This window comes from Maniola jurtina, chromosome 15, assembly GCF_905333055.1.
Source record: "Maniola jurtina chromosome 15, ilManJurt1.1, whole genome shotgun sequence".
Taxonomy (NCBI): domain Eukaryota; kingdom Metazoa; phylum Arthropoda; class Insecta; order Lepidoptera; family Nymphalidae; genus Maniola; species Maniola jurtina.
Window position 1 is genome coordinate 13,899,123 of NC_060043.1, and position 19,752 is coordinate 13,918,874.

The window sequence follows — 19,752 nt, forward strand, 5'->3', positions numbered from 1 at the left end:
AGATGTTAGTGTAAATAAACGAAATCCACGAATTCAAGTCCTTTAGAGGCTCGGAGAAAAGAGCTTTATTTACGGTATGCACGATTACATTGAGATTTCAATATTGCTTTTTAATCAAAATTGCAATTGTAAAGTATTCATACATCCATGTTGTAAAGCAATTGTTTTTTTATTGCGAAAATTTAAAATCTTCAAAGGCTAATCAGATTAACAATGTCAAATGCTATGTCACTTGTTATCTACAAAACATTGTCTTTATCTGCTCTTAAGATTATTATTATTATTTTAAGTGGATCTAACACAATAGATACATACTATCTTAACGTAGATAGGTATCACGAAATATCTCACTCACCCCACTTGATGCCGCGGGACGCATAAATCGCAGTATTCATAACAAATCATGGGCAAATTAATCATGTGACAATGTGTGACATTAATTATAGCCCATTCATACTGAATACAACTAGGGCGATAAAACTTTCTTGTGGCTTTTACAGCGCTTCTTGGGCGCAAAGCAAAAGCGATAAAAGCATTGTGACGTACTTTTCAGTTACTTCCAGCGAAACACCAGGGTAAATACAATGTTTTGTGCTCGTCCTGAACATTTAGCGCAATTTTTAAGCCAAATTTTGTCTTCTTGCTGGTTCTTCTCGGTAGGAAAGGCATTTCGAACCAGTGGTAGATGCATTTGACGATTCAAAAGTACTTGTAAAAGTTTAATTGAATAAAAATATTTCTATTCTATTCTATCGTAGGGCTTCTCCGACCTGCTTAGAGGATCGATAGACAAGCTGTGACAAAATTTACTTTTTCTATTCGCAGTCCTTCGATTGGAACATGCAGACCCAGAGTGTGATCCTGTCATCCTTCTTCTGGGGCTACATCATCCTGCAGATCCCTGGCGGCGAGCTGGCAGCCAAATTCGGAGGCATGGTGCTGGTCACCATCTGCATCGGCGTCAACTCTGCGGTGTCGCTGCTTATACCCATCGGCTCGTATTACGTAAGCTATAAGGACTATATGAGCCTACAGATCACTGGTGATCAGGATTAGTAGCTTGGTGCTGAGCATCATCTGCATTAGTTCTTATTACTATTGTTCTTATTTATTATATTATTAGTTTATGCAATAGTCCACTAGCTAAATGCGAATTGGCAGACTTCACACACCTTCAAAAATATCATGGAGAACTCTTAGATATGCAGGTTTCCTCGCGATATTTTTCTTCATCGTAAAAGCAAGTCATAGTTAATTGCTTAAACTGAACTAACTCCTGGCTTAATCCAGTTATTGAGCGTGGAGTAGGGTGCGTAGGCTAGCTGAAAATGACTGAATCAGGAAGATCAAAGACCTCCGACCCTCATTAAGGAAGGCTTTATCCAATTGTGGATATTCACACTCCACAGTCTGATGACGATGGTAATAAATTTAAAATGGCCACATTTCAGGGTGGATGGCAACTGGTGTGTGCATGTCGCGTGCTGCAAGGGCTGTCGCAGGGGTTCCTGTTCCCCTCTATGCATAACCTCATTGGCAAGTGGGTGCCCCTGGAAGAGAAGAGTCGCTTGAGCACTTTGATCTACGCAGGTAAGACAAATCTAGTGTCGCATGCTGCAAGGGCTATCGCAAGGTTCCTGTTAATAACTCAACAAAATAACTCAAGTATTTTATTAACTATTGTCCACCAGGTGCTCAACTAGGAACTGCTTTGCAGCTGATGGTCTCAGGCTTCATCGCAGCTGCATGGGGCTGGCCGGCCATCTTCTACGCCAACGGAACCCTCGGCGTGATCTGGGTCGTAGCCTACGTGTTCCTCGGATCTGACTCCCCGCGAACCTCCCGGATGATAGGGGAAGATGAGAAGATGTACATTCAGAACTCTTTGGGGCATGTCGGGACTCAACATAAGGTAAGAATTTTTCTCGAGCAATAAGGAATTATAAATCAAGGGATGATAGCCTATTAAGAACTTGTAAAAGTTTAATTGAATAAAAATATTTTGAATTTTGAATTAGGGAGGGGGAGAGGTCAGGGGTTTGACTGACAGGAGACCCATGCTCATTAGTGGGTTGTTGATGGATATATAATGATGATGAAAGAATTATGTTTTTCTCAACCAAATATTTCGCCTGTAATCTTCAAGTCACAAATAATATTGCTTGCATTCACACAGAAACTCCCAACACCCTGGAAGGCGATCTTCACGTCTCTACCGTTCATCTCGCTGATCGTAACCCACTGCGGGCAGAACTGGGGCTTCTGGACCCTCATGACGGAGATGCCGTCCTACATGAAGCAAGTGCTGGGCGTCGATATCAAAGCGGTGAGCATGGTTACTTGCTTGCATTCACACAGAAACTCCCAATGCCCTGGAAGGCGATCTTCACGTCTCAAGCAGTTTATCGTAGGCTTGACTGTATCAGTAGGAAGATTTTCCTCCAAGTTGGTATCATGCTCAAGACTCAGTTGATCCGACCGTTTTATCTCTAAAGTTGTATAAAAATATAGTCTTCTGGGATTAAAACTTCGTTAGCGTGATTCAGGCTTCATAGTGAGTGATTGGTTTTCAGGCGTTTAATTGCATTGAGTATGTCAAGTTCGTTCCACTCCTCTCTTATTGTATTCCCTTCATTCTCTATGTTGTGTATGAAGTGCGTTTCCGAATTCATGCTTGTGTCATAGAGCTTTTTATAGAATTTAGATGCTGTCTCTAGAATAGCTTTTCGGTTGGTAGAGATTTTTTGTTTCTCTTGCAAGCTAGGTATCCATGTTTTGTAAATTGCAAGTTCCCTATTGGCTCGCTTCATACCACAAGCACAGGTCCGGACAACATACCAAATGAGGCCATCAAATACGCTGCGGACATCTTGATAACCCCTCTAAATAAACTATTTAAATTAATAATAATTCAAGAGTCAGTCCCTCATCAATGGGTAGAATCACACATTACTCTACTATACAAAAAAGGAGATCCTAAAGATGTACAAAATTACCGCCCAATAAGCTTGATGTGCTGTCTTTATAAGCTTTTTTCTTCTTGTCTGCTCAGTAAAATAAGCGACCAGATTGATTTAAACCAACCTAAGGAACAAGCTGGCTTCCGCAAGGGTTTTTCCACAATGGACCACATCCATACGGTAGAGCAAATACTAGAAAAATACAAAGAAAAAAGAGCATCTCTATATGTAGCATTTATTGACTATAAAAAAGCGTTCGATACAATTTTCCATACATGCATATGGGATGCCCTCAAAGACTGCAAAATAAATAGTAATTATATAAATATAATAAAGGATATTTATAAAAGGAGTAAAAGTAGAGTAAAGTTGGAAACAATTGGACCGCCATTTGAAATAAATAGAGGCGTCAAACAAGGAGATCCTCTTTCTCCAAAAATATTTATAGCAGTATTAGAATCAATTTTCAAAACTCTACATTGGGAAAATTTGGGCATAAAAATCAAAGGTTCCTCTCTAACATACTTAAGATTTGCAGATGATCTAGTGATTTTCGCCGAAAATAGTAGAGACATGCAATACATGGTAAAGACTCTACATGAAGCCAGCCTAAGATTCGGCTTGGAAATGAACGAAGGGAAAACAAAAGTTATGACAAACGCAAACCAATTTCCCATTTATGTGGGCGAAAACATCCTAGAGTATGTGGAAAAATACATCTACCTAGGAAAGCAAATATCTTTTAAGCCACATTGTAATGCCGAAGAGGTGGAAAGAAGAATAACAATGGCCTGGAATAAGTACTGGTCGATGAAAGAAATTTTTAAAAATCGATTGCCAGTAACTCTCAAAAAAATTGCCATGGACTCTTGCGTGCTTCCGTGCCTTACCTACGGCGCTCAAACCTGGGTTTTTACCAAAAATATAAGAAACAAAATAAGAGTATGTCAACGAGCTATGGAGCGCAGTCTCTTAAATATTAAAAAAATTCAAAAATTTAAGGCATCAGATATAAGAGAAGAAACAAATATGATAGATTTCCTAAAACATGCTCTCTCATTAAAGTGGAAATGGGCCGGCCATATTGCGAGACTGCAGGACGAGAGATGGACTCAAAAAGTCACTACGTGGATCGGACCTCAAGGCAAAAGAAGACGCGGAAGACCTAACTCTAGATGGGAAGATGATATCATATCCGTTGCGGGCAGAGACTGGAAGGAGTTGGCAAAAAATAGGAAAAACTGGTCAGTTTTGGAGGAGGCCTACACCCAAGAGGGTTTCTCATCTTCACACTAACAGATATATATGTATATTAATAAACATGTTAACATAATTAAAAAAAAAAGAAAAAAAAAATCAAGTAGAAAGAGATAGAATAATAGAGCGATAAATTACAGAATAAGAATAATAGTAAAATAAATTAAATTGAAAATCATTTGAAATAAATTCAATAATAAATAATAATTATACTCTCTATTGTACTACTCTATTGTATGTTTAATGTAATTTGACATAGATGAATTGAATTGTTGTAATGTAATTTGACATAACTAGATAAATTGAATTGTTGTTATGTAATTTGACATAGATAAATTTTTGTTTATAAAAAGAATGTAAATTATTGTAAGATTAGTAATCAATTTTAATGTACATATTATGAATAGTAATTACTGAATAGGAATACTTAATAAGACTTAGTAAAATAAATTGAATTATAATAACATCTATAATAACTTTAGGTATACTACTTTATACTATTTTAAAAATGTAATTTAGTTTTTGTAATTTTTTGTTTATCTAAAAATATTAATGAACTGTAAGATTAGTTATAATTGTTTAATATGATGTTGTTCATAACGACTAGTATAAATTATATTGTAAAATAATCAAATGTGAAATGAAGAGAGAAAAATAAAAGGCTTATTATTATTATTATTATAGTGAGTGATTGAAGATGATTGTGGAGCCATCTAGTGACATTGTTGTGAAAAATCCATCCAACGTTCATAATCGTGTCGAGGCCCGTACCCCCGCTTGGCCATTCCGACCAAACGGAGAAGACCCGCACTACTAATCGTGTCAACCTGTGGCGCCACAGCATTATGATCCCAAATAACAGAATATTTATTTATTCATTTACTTTATGTATTTCAGAATGGCGTAATGTCCGCACTGCCGTACTTAGCCATGTACATACTAAGCTTCCCGATCGGCTTCGTGTCAGACTACACCCTGAAGAGGAAGTGGGTCAGCATCACGGCGAGCAGGAAACTCTCCAACTCTCTCGGTAAATAAATCTGTAAAGCACACTTTGACTTAGACTTACATTTCAGTTAAAATGAGACAGATTTATGCCAGCGTTATAGCGCTGTCTCGTTTTATCTGTTAAAACGAGACAGCGATATAAGTCTTAAGTCTGAGCAAAGTAAAGTACGCTATATAGATCTCAGCCTAAGCTTTTTGCACAAAACTGATGCCCCTGACTTTGTTAGTGTGGACTAAGTTTAAAAAAAACCCGAGGAAACCCGTTGGCATTTGAACCAGTCGTAGATGCATTGGACGATTCAAAGGTACTTGTAAAAGTTTAATTGAATAAAAAATATTTTTATTTTATTTTGATTTTCCGGTATAAGAAGTAGCCTATGTCCTTTCCTTTACTCTTGGGACAACGCGTACTAAAATCCGCGGTGTGTGTTTGACGCGCCTTAGAACAACGGTAGTTCTCTTTGTGTAGGACTCCTCCGTACTGTTGTGCAGTCCTGTCTGTCGATATCCTCACTCCTCGGCTACTAGGGGGACTTTTTACGGGGTATTTTAGTCCCTCCTGTGCGTTGTAAGCGATCTATTTTTACGGACAAAAAGGACTCCAAGGACTGTTCCTTATCAGGCTATAATGCTGTGCTCTGATTGCTTTGTAGGTCAGTGGGGCCCAGCGCTGGCCCTCATCGGTCTGTCGTACGTGCCGGCGGGGCACGTGGCGCTGGCAGTCGCGCTCCTGACCGTCGTCGTCGGCCTCAACGCTGGACACTACACTGGATTCATGGTAAGATGATACTGTATGACTCATAAGGCATACAATGATATGCAAACAGTAAAAAAATATTTGCAAAGAACTTCTATGTTACCACATGACCGTTAGTTTGTAAATGGAATAAAATTAAATGTGAAACAATATATCAGATTGATAGGTAGCTATCAATCTGATACTCTCTTCTTTCTTCTTTTAATAAGTGAGCTGGACCGATTTGCAAAATTATTTGTAAAAAGGATTTCAGGTAATTTAACTTTTTCCTAATGTAATTTTTAAGTATGCAATCTAAACTTGTACCAATAACTATGTTACAGCTAGTGCATATTGACATGGCGCCCAACTTTGCCGGCACTCTGATGGGCATCACCAACTGCTTCGCCAACTGCATTTCTATCATCGCGCCCCTTGCGGCCGGCGCTATGCTCCAAGATGAGGTAAATACCCTTAACTTTTACCCGACTATGGCAAAGCCAAAAAGAAGGGTTATGCTTTTAGCAGACAATGTAATTTATCTATGCAGGTTTGTTTTTATGTGTGTTCCACGGTAGCGCGTAAACTACTAAGCCAATTTTGATGAATGAGGTGTCAATTGATTCGTTATTATGGTCCGGGTGACGTAGGCTACATATTATACGAAAAAATTGACCTGACGGATATTACATACAAAAAACTGTACACCTATTAAATATTGTTACTTAGATCTTGTTTTGTGAGCCTTTTCAATAAAATAAAATAAAAATTCCAGACTGACCCACACCAATGGCGGATCGTCTTCTACGTGTCGTCTGCTATTTACTTCTCCTTCAACCTGTTCTTCGTCATCTTCGGCTCCTGCGAGACGCAGACATGGAATGAAGTGCCAGACACCAAAGACGAGGAAAAAAGTGCCAAGTAGTCAAATTTCAAGGAAAATAGTAATAAGTAACTGTAGATAAGGAAATGATAACTGCAATGGTTCAGTTGTACGGTCGGGATTTGGTAAATGATTCGTGATATCATTAACATGACTAATATTTCTCTAGCCCTACCAGCTAAGCGTAAAGCTTGCACACGTAGTAGGTACGATAAACGTACGTTACGGGTTGGGTTTGAACCCCGATCTTTCAGAATTCAGTCTGTTAAGCTATTGAGGCGCTGATCTTTTGTTTTGTTTGAGGAATTCTTTGTTTTTCCGGCATAATATATCTAATAATATACCACAGAGAGGACTATTCGCGTCTACACAATATACGTCTGTTGGCCGGCTGATTTGTCAAACTTATTAATGAAAAATTCGCTATTCACAAGACATTCACCATAAGTATCCCGAACAGAGTCGGAAGGTAATTTGCCAAATGCCAATAGTGAGGCCGTACCATAAAGACAATGGTTTGAACAGTGGTTTTTTATATACAAAAATTCTAAAATATTATTTAAGATTAGTTTAAAATTTAGTCTAATTAAACATGTAAAGGTTATAATATAAATATTCTTGTAAATAGTTAAGACATGATCGAGTCCTAAATTACTATTATTAAAATTGCTATGATGTCTGCGGCTTCGAACTCATAGAATTTAGCTTTTTGATAATCCCGTGAAACAATCTGATTTCCCAAGACAAAAAGTAAGTGTTATGTTTTAAGGATGCAAGCTATATCTTGTACCAGTTTCATCCAAATTGGATGATGGGACGTGAAAAGGTAGCAGACAAACTTTTTGCATTTATAATATTAGTACGGATGTATATTATAAATGTACAGTGATAAAATTAAGTATTGTTCTTGTAATGTAAATATTTAAACTTGTTGATTTAATAAAATGAAAACTAAAAATGTGTGTTGATTTTTATTCATATTTTAATATCCATTAGCTTTATTATGTACCTACCTATCTACATTTTTAAAATTATTTTTACAGCTAACTGTAGAGTCAAGTTTACCTAATTTCTTTCTCTCCTTTTCCTATAATTACCTACTACCTACGTCTTGATAATGTTTGCCAAAATTTGCTAAAATTTTCCAGGCATAGTTTCTAGGACAAAAAGTAGCCCGAACCTTGCGTTCGGGCTACTATTTTCTGTATCAAATTTCGTCAAAATCGGTTAAACGGATCTATAATATTACCTACTTAACAGGGCTCTCTCCGTCACGCGTTTCATGGGTACTTCTCTGATTTGGCGCAAATCGGAGAAAATAAGAGAATTTTTTAAATTGTGAAAATTGCTGAACTAAACTAAAATATAGGTGAAATCAATAAGAATGACCAAGTTATATCAAATTGCACCCATGAATTTCAGAGATATATGCATTTGAAGTTTTCAGTTACTGAAGGTAATGAGTTCTAGTGTGCTGGTAATGATTTTGGTGGAGAAGGCGTTGATGTTTATGCGATGGTAATGAAGCAATATTTCATTTTCAAAAAAGAACGTATTTCCTTATCGCATTAATCAAGTAAATAGAATTAATAACGGAAATATTGCAAACTTTAACAAAAATATTATTCCAGACATATCATCACCTATAATTTTTACTTGAAATGTATAAAATCATTGTGCTGCGAGAGCATATTATCACGAAAACAAATGTTTGGTGATAGAACAGTATGAGCGAAAACATGATTATTTTAATTTGCATAGAAATGGCAGGACCTGCGAAGGGTGTCCGTATATAAACACTTTAGTTGATGATAAAGTTAAACCAATTTTGGACACTGAAGTCAAAAAGAATTTGTAAAACTATATATAGAAAACAATATGTTCGCAGACACATGTCAAGGAATCATTGCAACATCTTGGGAATGTTAAGAAATGCAATGAATATCGCACTATCAGCCTCATGAGTCATGTTCCAAAGATGTTTCTACTTATCAGCTCTCAAGGGATTAGAAATAAATGTGACAACTACTTCAATGAGAGTCAGTTTGGATTTAGATTTGGCGTTGGAACCTGCGAAGCATTATTTGCTATAAACATACTAGTCCAAAAATATAGAGACATGCAAACTGATGTATGAATTTCCTTCATTGATTATGAGAAAGTCTTTGACCGTGTGCAACAAGTGGTACTTATTCGTCGTTTGCAGGATGTTGAATACGTTGGCAAAAAAGGTTCTTTATATAATCACATCTTCGTCGCCACTGAAATATGCAAGAAGTAAATAACCATGGTCATTTCAATACGCCATTTTATTCGAAGACACGTCAAACCGTCGAAACAAAAGCCTAATATAATTATTGGCATACACCATCGACAATATATATTATACAAAGCTAGCCCTTTGGTTTTTCGCAATTTGTATACTAATACGACAACGTAAGCTTATGGTATTTTAATTGTGACAATAGCAGTAACATCCTCACAGGTTTATATAAAAATCTTTACGAAAATAATTCTATTATCGACTATTCTCACTAATTTGTGAGAACAGTCGATACGAGAATTAATTTCTTAAACTGGACCCTTTCAAGTAAAGATTTTTATGTAAACCTGTGAGGATGTTACTGCTACTGTCACAATTAAAATACCATAAGCCTACGTTGTCGTATTAGTTTACAAATTGCGAAAAACCAAATTAAATTTGAATTTCGCGGGCAGTCCCGTCGCTTCCACCTTAAGTCCAAATCAAAATACCTACAAGATACAGTAGTCCTTAAGTAGTCTGCTGATTACCACAAAGAAAACAGTGAAGATGAGGATAAGTTCTACTGTTTCAGAACCGTTTTATTTAGAATACAAACCAATTAACCGGGTGGAGGAGTTCTGTAACCTCAGTAGCATCATTTCTCCTAGCTGCGGTGCCGAGGCTGATGTCGATAACTGGATTATAAAAGCTAAAGCTCTCTCTGTTGAATCGTTTGTAAATTCAGTCTTCTTATACAGGTGTGAAACGTGGATATAACTATATCGCTTATCTACAGAATTCAGGTTTTCCACAATAAGTGTTTCAGTGTTATTCCCCGCATTTTCTGGTCTAAAACGATCAGAAATGAGAACTTGTGGTACAAATGCCAGCAACTCCCATTTAATAAGGAAATAGCTTTGAGGCGATTGCGATTGGTCGGGCATATTTTGCGAAGAGAGGAAGAAAACGCTGCTCAAGCGGCGTTTATTGAAACCTGCCTGCCTGACAGCCTGGCGGTTGAATGAGACCTGGTCGACCAACCAACTCCTAGAGGAGGCCCATTGAAGCAGACCTTAAAAGAGTGGAATTCTCGTGGAACCATGTCAAAGCAGCAATCAAAGGTAGGGAGACATAGAAAACAACTGCTGCAGCCCTAATATCCAAGAAGGAATGAAAGGACTCCCTCATTCTTCTTTACGTTTCGCATATTTTTCTGGATCTTTCTTTAGTTCTTCGTTTTTTGTGTTTTTAGCCTGAGCTAAATTATTTTTCGCGCGTTTTTGACTATTTCTGTTCACTATAGTAGTTTCTAAAATCGATATATGATGGTTATTTTTAATATTGAAATACCACGAGGTGCAACAATTTTGTATAGTTATTTCTAAATTGCTTGGAACATAATGGGCTACTAATTCAACTGATTAGTTAAAGAATTACTGAAGATTAATATTTTGTCAAGTGATTTAATGTCAAAGGATATGAAGAAAATTACACAATTTTGGTATAACATTATTTACTTAAAAAAATCATCACCTCCTTCAATTCAACATCATTACCTTCAATTTTAAAACGGAAGGTAAATTACGGTAATGATAGTAACGGTAGTGGGTTTTGGCAGTTTTAATTTTATAACGTCGTATTTTAAAATGCAATATATATGAACATCAAACTAGATACTTATGTTGTCATTAGTACATGAAAGAAAATAGAATTATTAAGAAAAACTAATTATTTGTCCTAAAATGATGTTGAAGGCAAAGAGTGAAAAGTCGTGCCAAACACCAGTTTTGGCACCAAAAGCGTAAATATATTTTTTTCTACAAGTGCACGGCCACTTTCCGCAACATGCCTAGATAGACTGATTAGGGCTTAGTACGGGTCAGGGGAGAACGGGGGGGCAACATGAATACTAGAAGGATATTTTGGAGGTGCCCTCTCAGTTGCAGGTAATGACTTTTTTTCTGTGCCAAACATTTGTTATTTTTTTATGACGTAATTAAATGATTCGTTCGTGTGAAAATGCATTTTAATTGCTTCTCAGGATGTATATAATAATATGTGAAAAACTCGAGCTCGTTTAAAACCGTCTTCTTTGAAAATCATAGCGATTTTTCCTGAGACTCCTGTTTTACCCGCAGAAGGAGGTGAGTTTTTAATATCAAAAATATTATTTCTGAAGTAACCTTTTGTAAGCTTGGCCCATATTAATTATCTATAAAACATAGTTGGCGCCACTCAAATCATAACATCATATTAGAAGGCGTCATTGATTGGCTGAAGTTGTTCAACATCTGATCGATAAACGTACTGTATATAAAATTCTTATAGTTTTTAGTTGATGAATTGTAGCATAATAAAGGATAATATTTGTAATCAATATATAAGATGAAAACATCTTTATTACTTAGATGATTTGTGAAACGAGCTTGATGATTTGTATATTAGTCACTAAGTTTATTCATTGTACAATTTGGATTGGCCGATAACGATAAGATAAAAAGGGGAGTGGCTAATAAACGTGGAGAGGTTACCTGTAAGAGTGGTTTTAAAACGACGACATTCGAAAATATACTAACGTAAGAGGAACAACATTTATTTGACACAAAATGTAAAAGTTAATAAATTTAAATATGAAATAAAAGTATAATAATTTATCATAACGATTGTGTTTGTGATTTCGTCAGACCTTACCCAAAAGGTCAGAAGAGGGACATCAAGAAAATATAATATTTTCTTGTCACGCTCACGACTCAGAGAAACAAGTGGAAATATACAGAGGAACGAGAAAGAAGTGGAGGTCTAGTAGACCACAGACATTTTGGAGCACAAGGCCAATATTTGGGCCTCAATATATCAAAGTACCTAGTCATGGCATCAAAGGATTTCTGGATAAACGGGTAGGATCTTTCCATGATTTTATTTTTATTGATACCTATTAATGGTAATTTTTTTTTTATTTGTGTGGGTTTTCGTTTTGTTTGTTCTACATTTAGTTATCATTTTGTTAGAAAGCTTTGCTCCGAGTTGGAATGGAAATTATATAACGTTACGATACCTAGAATTACCCACATGTTTATAATTCATCTTGTATATTGGTTATACAAATGCGATCGACCTTCAAATTGTGGTTTAAATAACATTGAGGTATTTAGAAGGCTTATTTTACAATGAAAAATGAAAAATGTTTATTTACAAAATACAGTCTTGTACAATTTTCCTGTGTCTGTGTGGTGGTACCCGCACTAGGTTATCCTGTATCGTGGGTACAATGGAATAGATAGTGAACATAGTGTTAAACAATATAAAAAGTGTGGTTTACTTAATGATGGGCGTTATTGTTACTTTTAAATAGTTTTCAGGATGTATCTACTATGTCCTGCCGGGGTTTTATTTCTCATTAAATGATTTCACAGGTGAATATCTCACGGAACGTGGTATTTCAATCTTCACACTTGTAATCGTGTGCCGAATTAGTTTGGTTAAGAGTTACGATAGGGATTTATTTTCACATAGTGGTTTTGTTTTACGGAAGGTAGGTTCTGGATTTAGGTTCAATCGTTTGCTGCACTCATTGTATAGATAGATGTTTTCCTTTTTCTAGCACACAGTGACGCGATATTATCACACAGCACTCATTGGGCATCTTGAATGTTGTTTTGTGAAATTATTATTTTTTGTAAACCGCTTTGGGATAAGGTAGAAAAAGTTACATGAAATAGCTTTTCGTTTTACGCCTGCCAGTGAAATAATCCGTCTCTACTTGTAATGGTTACTAAGTGATTGGGGATATAAAATGTTAATTGATAAAAATGAAGGTGATCCGTTGTAATAAAGTAATAGTGACCAGGGTTAATAAATTGAGCATTTTGAGAAATATAAATCCTAAAATGGGTGTAAAAGTAGGTTTATCTTATCTGGTTATTCTTTAACTAAATTTAAAATTATGGTAGGTAGGTGGTCAGATAGTTTTAAAATACGGGGTGCATAAATAAGTGTTTTTTTTTTACAAAAGTGAGGAGAAATGTTTTCATTTATCTATTTTTACCACTTGAAACGCGTAATGTTTGAGTTTCAAACATAACTTTGCTGATAACAGCTCACCATGAACAACCCATGGCCGGCCCACTACTGAGCAACAAGTGTCTCCTCACAGAATGAGAAGGGTTTAGGCCGTAGTCTACCACGCTAGATAACAGCTAATTTACTTTTAATACTGGCACAATAATTTGAGTACTACGAGTAGCAGGTAGGTATAGTATATGGGCAGCGGGGTTTTTTTTTTTTGTTTACCTGTATTCACGCAATTAACTGTGTACTGCCGCATTTAAATGCAATATGATTTTGTTTTTATTGGATTAACATCGCTTGGCGGGTTAAATTCCTGGCAAATGTTCTATTAAAATTAGAGTAAGTTTTTTTTTAATGGTAATATACCTACAGTACTGCCCTTAGGGCAGGGCGCGATAATAAGTACCTACTACCAAAATACTATTTTCTTTGTTGTACGAAAGAAATTTTAGGCAAATATCTTTGCACTACGCTCGCGTTTGTGGCATGACATTATCCCAGAAATATATTTAAAAAAATTTTCACGCTCGCTTGACTCGCTTCGCGATAGTTCAGTTTCGATATGCATTTAGTTAACGAAACTCTCAGGAAACCACGTTTGTTGTGCTCTCGAAATTGATCAGTCTGTTTGATAAAATCGAAATGCGGTGCCTTATAAATTTCGCTTAGGAGCGCCGGTAGTATCTCATGATAATATGAATATTGATCATAATTTTTTTTTTAGGCTGATTAAGCATTGAAGGTTTTTCGGCTGGTCTGGCATTTCGCCTGATTTTATGTTTTTGCTTATTTAGCGCGTTCAGGAAAGCTTTGACAACGTTTTATAACATGAGTATATATATATTTTTTTGTTTTAGTTACCGAAACAGAAAAAAAAAGCATTAAAGATGTGGGACCGAGGGATAAATCTAGTGTGATTTTTGGTTGGATTATGAAGTTGTAGTTAGGGTATTTAAAATAGAAAGATTTCAATTGTAGGAAATGATGTAAAACATGTTGAGGATAAGTTGTGTAATAAAGTCGATAATTCACTTGTTGGATGTCACGCGATCTCATTGCGAGGAGGAATCTTTTTCTTGTCTCTGTTTTTATAAATACGGTGTTCTGACGGGTTTTTTATTTACGTCTCGGATTATTGAATACTTTCGGTGTTTGATTGGACGGTTAGAGGTTGCAAAAGCAATCGCCCTCTAATTAAAACATTTATTTAGGCATTAGTTCAATTTGGATTAAATCTCGCGAAAAGCCACGGTGGCTGTCTCTCGCGCGTCTTGGAAAGACATTCCTAATGCCTGTTTTTCTGAGGGAGGGATGCATTATCAAGTGAGATGAGCTGCAATGTTTGCGGCTGACTATTTTGGAAAATTTGCAATCGTGGCAAGTGGAGTAAAGTTTGACTAAGCTATTTAATGAACTAAGTATATAATGGATTTGGTGAATGGTTATATTATATAACATTTTGATAAATGGATGAATTTGAAGAGTGTATGTATGTGGTTGATGCACATTTGTTTCATATTTTTACTTAAGTTATAAAGTATTACATTTGGTGAGTAGTTATTTATATTTGGTAGGGTAGGTTTGATAAACAGGTAGTTATCTTGATTAATAAGTGAGTTATCATTTTATAAATGCGTACTTTAATGTTTGATGAACTGGTATACTTGATAAATGTGCATATTTTCATACTTCAAAGACAAGTTGTACCTATTAGTTTCTTCAAGCTTTTAGTTGCTGATAATTATATTAACATTCTTTAGAGCGCATGTCCTATGGACGAAATCGTTTATACATACTTTCACTGTTTGAAATGTTACAATCATAAAGATATAGTTATGACTAGAGGGGGTCATAGCTTGTTGCCGCTCTTGTACATCCATGTGTCAACTAGGTATTGTTATCTCAGTATATTTCAGGGAACCTCCGTTCGGGTGAAAGCGATAGCTGTTGGATAAATGCTTGTTGGGTTATCAGAAGACCGTGTAGTCTTCGATGAGGTTACTTGTAAATATTATAGCGAAATAGTAAGTTTAAAAATAGAATGAGGCTAAACTAAAAAAATGAGACAAAGATAAAAATAATAACTTAAAGCATTGAAACAGCATAAAGTGAAATAGTAACTTACAAACTATACATACATATTTACGAATTATGTAGATAGATATAGTATTACTGGATTATGTATATCAAATAAGAATACTGTCAGCTCATGTTTTGTTTTCGGCGTGGTAATTTTACGCTTAAAACTCATAAGAGATATCATGAGGTTCGCTTTCTGTAAAAGTTATTAGCTTTAACAGTTAATTGATTTATTACATTATTTATTTATTATACACTCAACAAGTAAAAGTATTTTGTTTTGACAAAATCCAAAGAAGTACCTATTGGATTAATAAGGCAAGGTACGAAGCATTGGGGTGCCAGCCAGGTAACCTCCCAGTGTGCCTGAGTGCTGCTGGTCCCTTTTGGATACGTCCGAGGGGAGGAGCAGTATTTGGGCCGGTGCGCCCCGGTAACATGGCTAATAATTTTCTGTTTGGGATATTGTTAGCTATGGCTAATGACCTGGCAGGGGGGGAGGTCTCTCCACGTGTCCTTCTGACTAGCAGAGGGCACAGTGGACGAGACGTGAGGGTGGATTTGAGGGAGACATCCTCGTGGAGGGAGAGGCGAGTTCAGTGTGCACTTACCCTGCCTCTGAGAAGGCTGTGTGGGAACTAGTCCTGCGCGGCCCTCGCCACAAATCGTAATCCCGTAGGAGCGTCATGGTCATGTCTCACGACCTCATACTGGGACCGAGGGTCTTGGCTTGACCGCCCGGACTGCGAGGAATAAACCTCTATAAAAAATTATCCAAATCTCAAGTTTGGTGCGCGGCGAGGGGATGAATGGCTGATGGATTATGCTTCTATCCTCAGAGGGGGATCAGTTTTTAGCGCACCCCCAGCCAGAGTATTCGTGGACCCTCTGGTTGGGTTACAAATTTACACCTTCTTGGGCAATGACGGCTCTGCCCCTGTTAAGCTGTAATTCCGTCGTACTCGTGGGATTTATTATGGACAAAAACACAAACAAACCTAAGATGAACGAAGTGGAGACGAAGGAGGTGGACATATCTGGGTCTGACTCAGACTCGGCGGCGAGCTTTATGAGCGTAGGTGCGGAAAGCACAATGAGCACGGCAAGAAAAAGGCCGCTTAGCGGAGAAGAGGTGGCGGTGGCACCCAAAGAAGGCCCTGCCAAACGCGGTCGAGGCAGGCCACCTACAAGTGGCAAATATGTAGGTCTGGCACAGGCTAAGAGGAGTTTAGAGGCTGCTAAGCGTGCCGCAGAGCAGGCAGAAATAGAAGCCACCGAAAACAAGGAGGTTGCCGAACTGACGGCAGAAATCTTTTGTGGGCGGGCACGTCAACTGTCGGAAACCTCTTCTGCGGCTTCGGACGGCATGGAGGTCGAGGGCTTGACGGGAATGGAACTGAATAGCAGGGTCCATTCGGCCGTCAATACCATCAAAACAGTGGCAAAAGCCTCCAAGGGCCTGAAAGGCACGAACCAGAAAGCCCTTCAAAATGCGGCAGCAGCGATTGAGGAAGCCGCGGAGGTACTGCTGAGGCGTACCTCAACGGATGAAGTCAAACGTCTGCAGGCTGAGAATGCTAAGCTTACAAAGGAAATGGCGGAGCTTCGGTTCGAACAGGAGAAGTTACGGGCAGACCTACAAAAGATCCGTCAGGGGAAGAGGGAGAAGGAGGGTTCTTCTAAGCCCGCACAAGAGGAGTACCAATCGGAGCAGTTTCACCTGCTCCTAAAAGAAGTATCGAGCCTGTCTGCTCGCTTCTCAGTGATTGAGGGCCGGGTTCTGCGCCCACCATTGGCCGCGGACAGAGGAGTAGCAGGGAATGTGACGTCTTCTTTTGCGGAAATGGTTGCAAAGCCGAGTACGTCGGCTCCACAAAGTCGGAAGGCTGCGCAGAAGTCCTCCAGCCAGCCTAGTCAGAAGACACCCGAGATTACCACTTCACGGAAGGGAAAAGGCAAGGGGAAGGCCTCTGCTGCCACGCCAGCACCTGATGCAGAGCAGCCCTCCACCTCCCATGGAGGATGCAGTGCCCCCTCTGATGCAGAACATCAGAGTCACTCAAACACTCCGCCTAACGGTGGTCAATGGCAGACTGCGGGAGCCAAAAAGGAGGCCAAAAAGGCCAAAACAAAGGCCAACAAGGCGGCAAAACAGGCGGCCCAAAAAACCGCCAAGCAGCAGGCACGGCTCCGCACCCCTAGGTCCGCGGCTGTCGTGTTAACACTGCGGCCCGACGTCAAGGAGAAGGGCCTCACGTACGCTACGGTCCTTGCTAAGGCGAAGGCAGAGATCGAACTCGGTGAGCTTGGCATTGCGGGTGTCCGGTGTAAAACCACTGTGACTGGTGCCCGTATGCTGGAAGTTGCAGGTGCCAGCAGCGGTCCACAGGCCGACGCTCTCGCTGAAAAGTTGAAGGCGTCTTTGGAGCCTATGGGAGTCAAGGTGTCTAGGCCCACCAAAAACGCCGAATTACGCATTTTGGGCCTAGATGACTCAGTAAACACTGAGGAGTTGGAGGCTACCATCGCCAGGGTAGGAGACTGTTCTCCGGCCCAAGTGAAGTCAAGTCCAATTTCGTCGGGCTTCAATGGACTGGGAACAGCAGTCGTCAGCTGTCCAGTAGCAGCGGCCAAGAAACTCGCTGAGGGTGGTCGACTCCTAGTGGGCTGGGTGTTGGCACAGGTCAAGATCTTGCAGCCCAGGACCATGAGGTGCTACCGATGTCTCGTGGAGGGGCATGTCGGGGCCCAATGTTCCTCGGAGATAGACCGCAGTAACCTTTGTTACCGCTGTGGCAAGCCAGGGCACAAGGCAGGTTCATGCGAGGCCACGCCGCATTGCATGTTGTGTGCGGCGGCAGACAAGCCGGCGAATCACCGGGTAGGCACAAAAACCTGTACCGCGCCCAAACAGAAAGGCAAAGACAAACCTGGGGTAAACCCTTCACAATCCCGGGCTCAGGAGGGAGAGAGTATGGAAACTTAATAATGGGCCCACATCTCCGCCTCCTCCAAGCGAATATCAACCACTGTGCCAGAGCTCAGGACTTGCTCCTCCAGAGCATGGCGCAGTGGTCAATCAATATCGCGGCGGTTGCTGAACCGTATTTTGTCCCTCAGAGGGATGACTGGGTGGAGGATTTGTCGGGCACAGTGGCCTTGATTTTGCGGACTACCATTGAATCTCCGTCCTTTGAAAGTGTCGTTCGGGATCGGGGCTTCGTAGTGGCGAAGATAGGTGGAGTTGTGGTCGCAGGAGTATACTTTTCACCCAACAGCACTCTCGCCGACTTTGAGGACTTACTTGGGAATTTGGGCATCGTCGTTGGTCAAAGCCGTCCTAGTCCTGTGCTTGTTCTTGGAGACTTCAATGCCAAATCTGCGGCTTGGGGTTCCTCAACGACAAATGCGCGGGGAAGAGTACTAGAGGAGTGGGCTGTTGAGCAAGGCCTGCTTCTCCTGAACCGAGGTTCTGCTCACACGTGCGTAAGACAGCGGGGCGGGTCTATAGTGGATATTTCGTTTGCTAGCCCTGCTGTAGCAAGTCGTGTGCAGGGTTGGCGTGTCATGGAGGAGGTGGAGACACTATCGGACCATAGATACATTCGATTCGATATCTCCCCTTCGGCTTTGGACGTTCATGTACGCACCGCCTCGGGAGGGGGCGGCCCGCGTTGGGCATTGAAACGCCTAAATAAAGAAGTACTCCTGGAAGCCTCTATCGTACAGGCATGGGTCTCTGCACCAGTTAGGCCAGTCAGCGTTGACGAGGAGGCAGAGTGGTTCCGAGAGGCGCTGTCACAGATTTGCGATGCGGCGATGCCGCGTATCAAGCACATTCCTGCCAGACGTCAGGTATACTGGTGGTCGCAAGATATCGCGAACTTGCGTGCCGCATGCGTTGAAGCAAGGCGCCGGTACCAAAGGCACCGCAGGAGGCGTCGCCAAACTCAGTTTGGGCCGGCTATAGAGGCGGAGCTATATGAAGCATATAAAATGGCAAAACGGGCCCTTCAGGCAGCTATTAAATCAGCCAAAATCAAGGCCCGTGAGGAGATGCTGGAGACTCTGGACACAAATCCATGGGGGCGCCCTTACCTCATGGTAAGAGGCAAACTTCGCCCTTCGGCGCCTCCGCTGACCCAGAGTCTTGATCTGCAGCTCCTGGAGGACGTGGTCTGCTCCCTGTTTCCATCTAGAGAGGAACACAACCCGCCACCGATGGCTCCGCCTTTTGCATTGCCTGACGCGGGCAACGACGATGACGTGCACGAAGTGACCCCGGAAGAATTGAGAGCAGTGTTGCGGAGACTTCAGGCCAAAAACACCGCCCCAGGACTCGATGGCATACCTGGCCGTGCCCTGGTCCTGGCCTCAAAGGATCTTGAGCCCCGATTGTTAAGTCTCTTCAGCGCGTGCTTGGAGCGGGGCCAGTTTCCACTTAGTTGGAAGGTCGGAAAGCTGGTCTTGCTGAAGAAAAAGGGGCGCCCGGCAGATACTCCGTCTGCATATCGGC

General features: G+C 40.0%; 3 protein-coding genes across 4 annotated transcripts in view; all 3 read left to right on the plus strand.

Annotated features, from left to right (window-relative positions):
* LOC123872542 (putative inorganic phosphate cotransporter) overlaps nucleotides 1–339 on the plus strand; it is a 30,737-nt gene extending 30,398 nt beyond the window's left edge. The window contains exon 11 of the mRNA XM_045916867.1: nucleotides 329–339. The gene's annotated coding sequence lies outside the window, so the exon portion shown is untranslated. The remainder of the gene's footprint in view (nucleotides 1–328) is intronic.
* LOC123872546 (putative inorganic phosphate cotransporter) overlaps nucleotides 1–7,697 on the plus strand; it is a 33,407-nt gene extending 25,710 nt beyond the window's left edge. For both annotated transcript variants that reach the window (XM_045916874.1, XM_045916873.1), the window contains 8 exons: nucleotides 826–1,005; nucleotides 1,452–1,590; nucleotides 1,692–1,912; nucleotides 2,177–2,326; nucleotides 5,115–5,247; nucleotides 5,879–6,003; nucleotides 6,306–6,425; nucleotides 6,737–7,697. In XM_045916874.1, the coding sequence (XP_045772830.1) occupies nucleotides 826–1,005; nucleotides 1,452–1,590; nucleotides 1,692–1,912; nucleotides 2,177–2,326; nucleotides 5,115–5,247; nucleotides 5,879–6,003; nucleotides 6,306–6,425; nucleotides 6,737–6,886 (1,218 nt within the window). In that variant the 3' untranslated portion in view covers nucleotides 6,887–7,697. The remainder of the gene's footprint in view (nucleotides 1–825; nucleotides 1,006–1,451; nucleotides 1,591–1,691; nucleotides 1,913–2,176; nucleotides 2,327–5,114; nucleotides 5,248–5,878; nucleotides 6,004–6,305; nucleotides 6,426–6,736) is intronic.
* Nucleotides 7,698–16,239: 8,542 nt separating this feature from the next.
* LOC123872622 (M protein, serotype 24-like) lies at nucleotides 16,240–18,014 on the plus strand. The gene is made up of 2 exons (XM_045917005.1): nucleotides 16,240–17,884; nucleotides 17,920–18,014. Exons 1-2 carry the CDS (start codon nucleotides 16,240–16,242, stop codon nucleotides 18,012–18,014), a joined length of 1,740 nt encoding a protein of 579 aa, XP_045772961.1.
* Nucleotides 18,015–19,752: the final 1,738 nt, after the last annotated feature.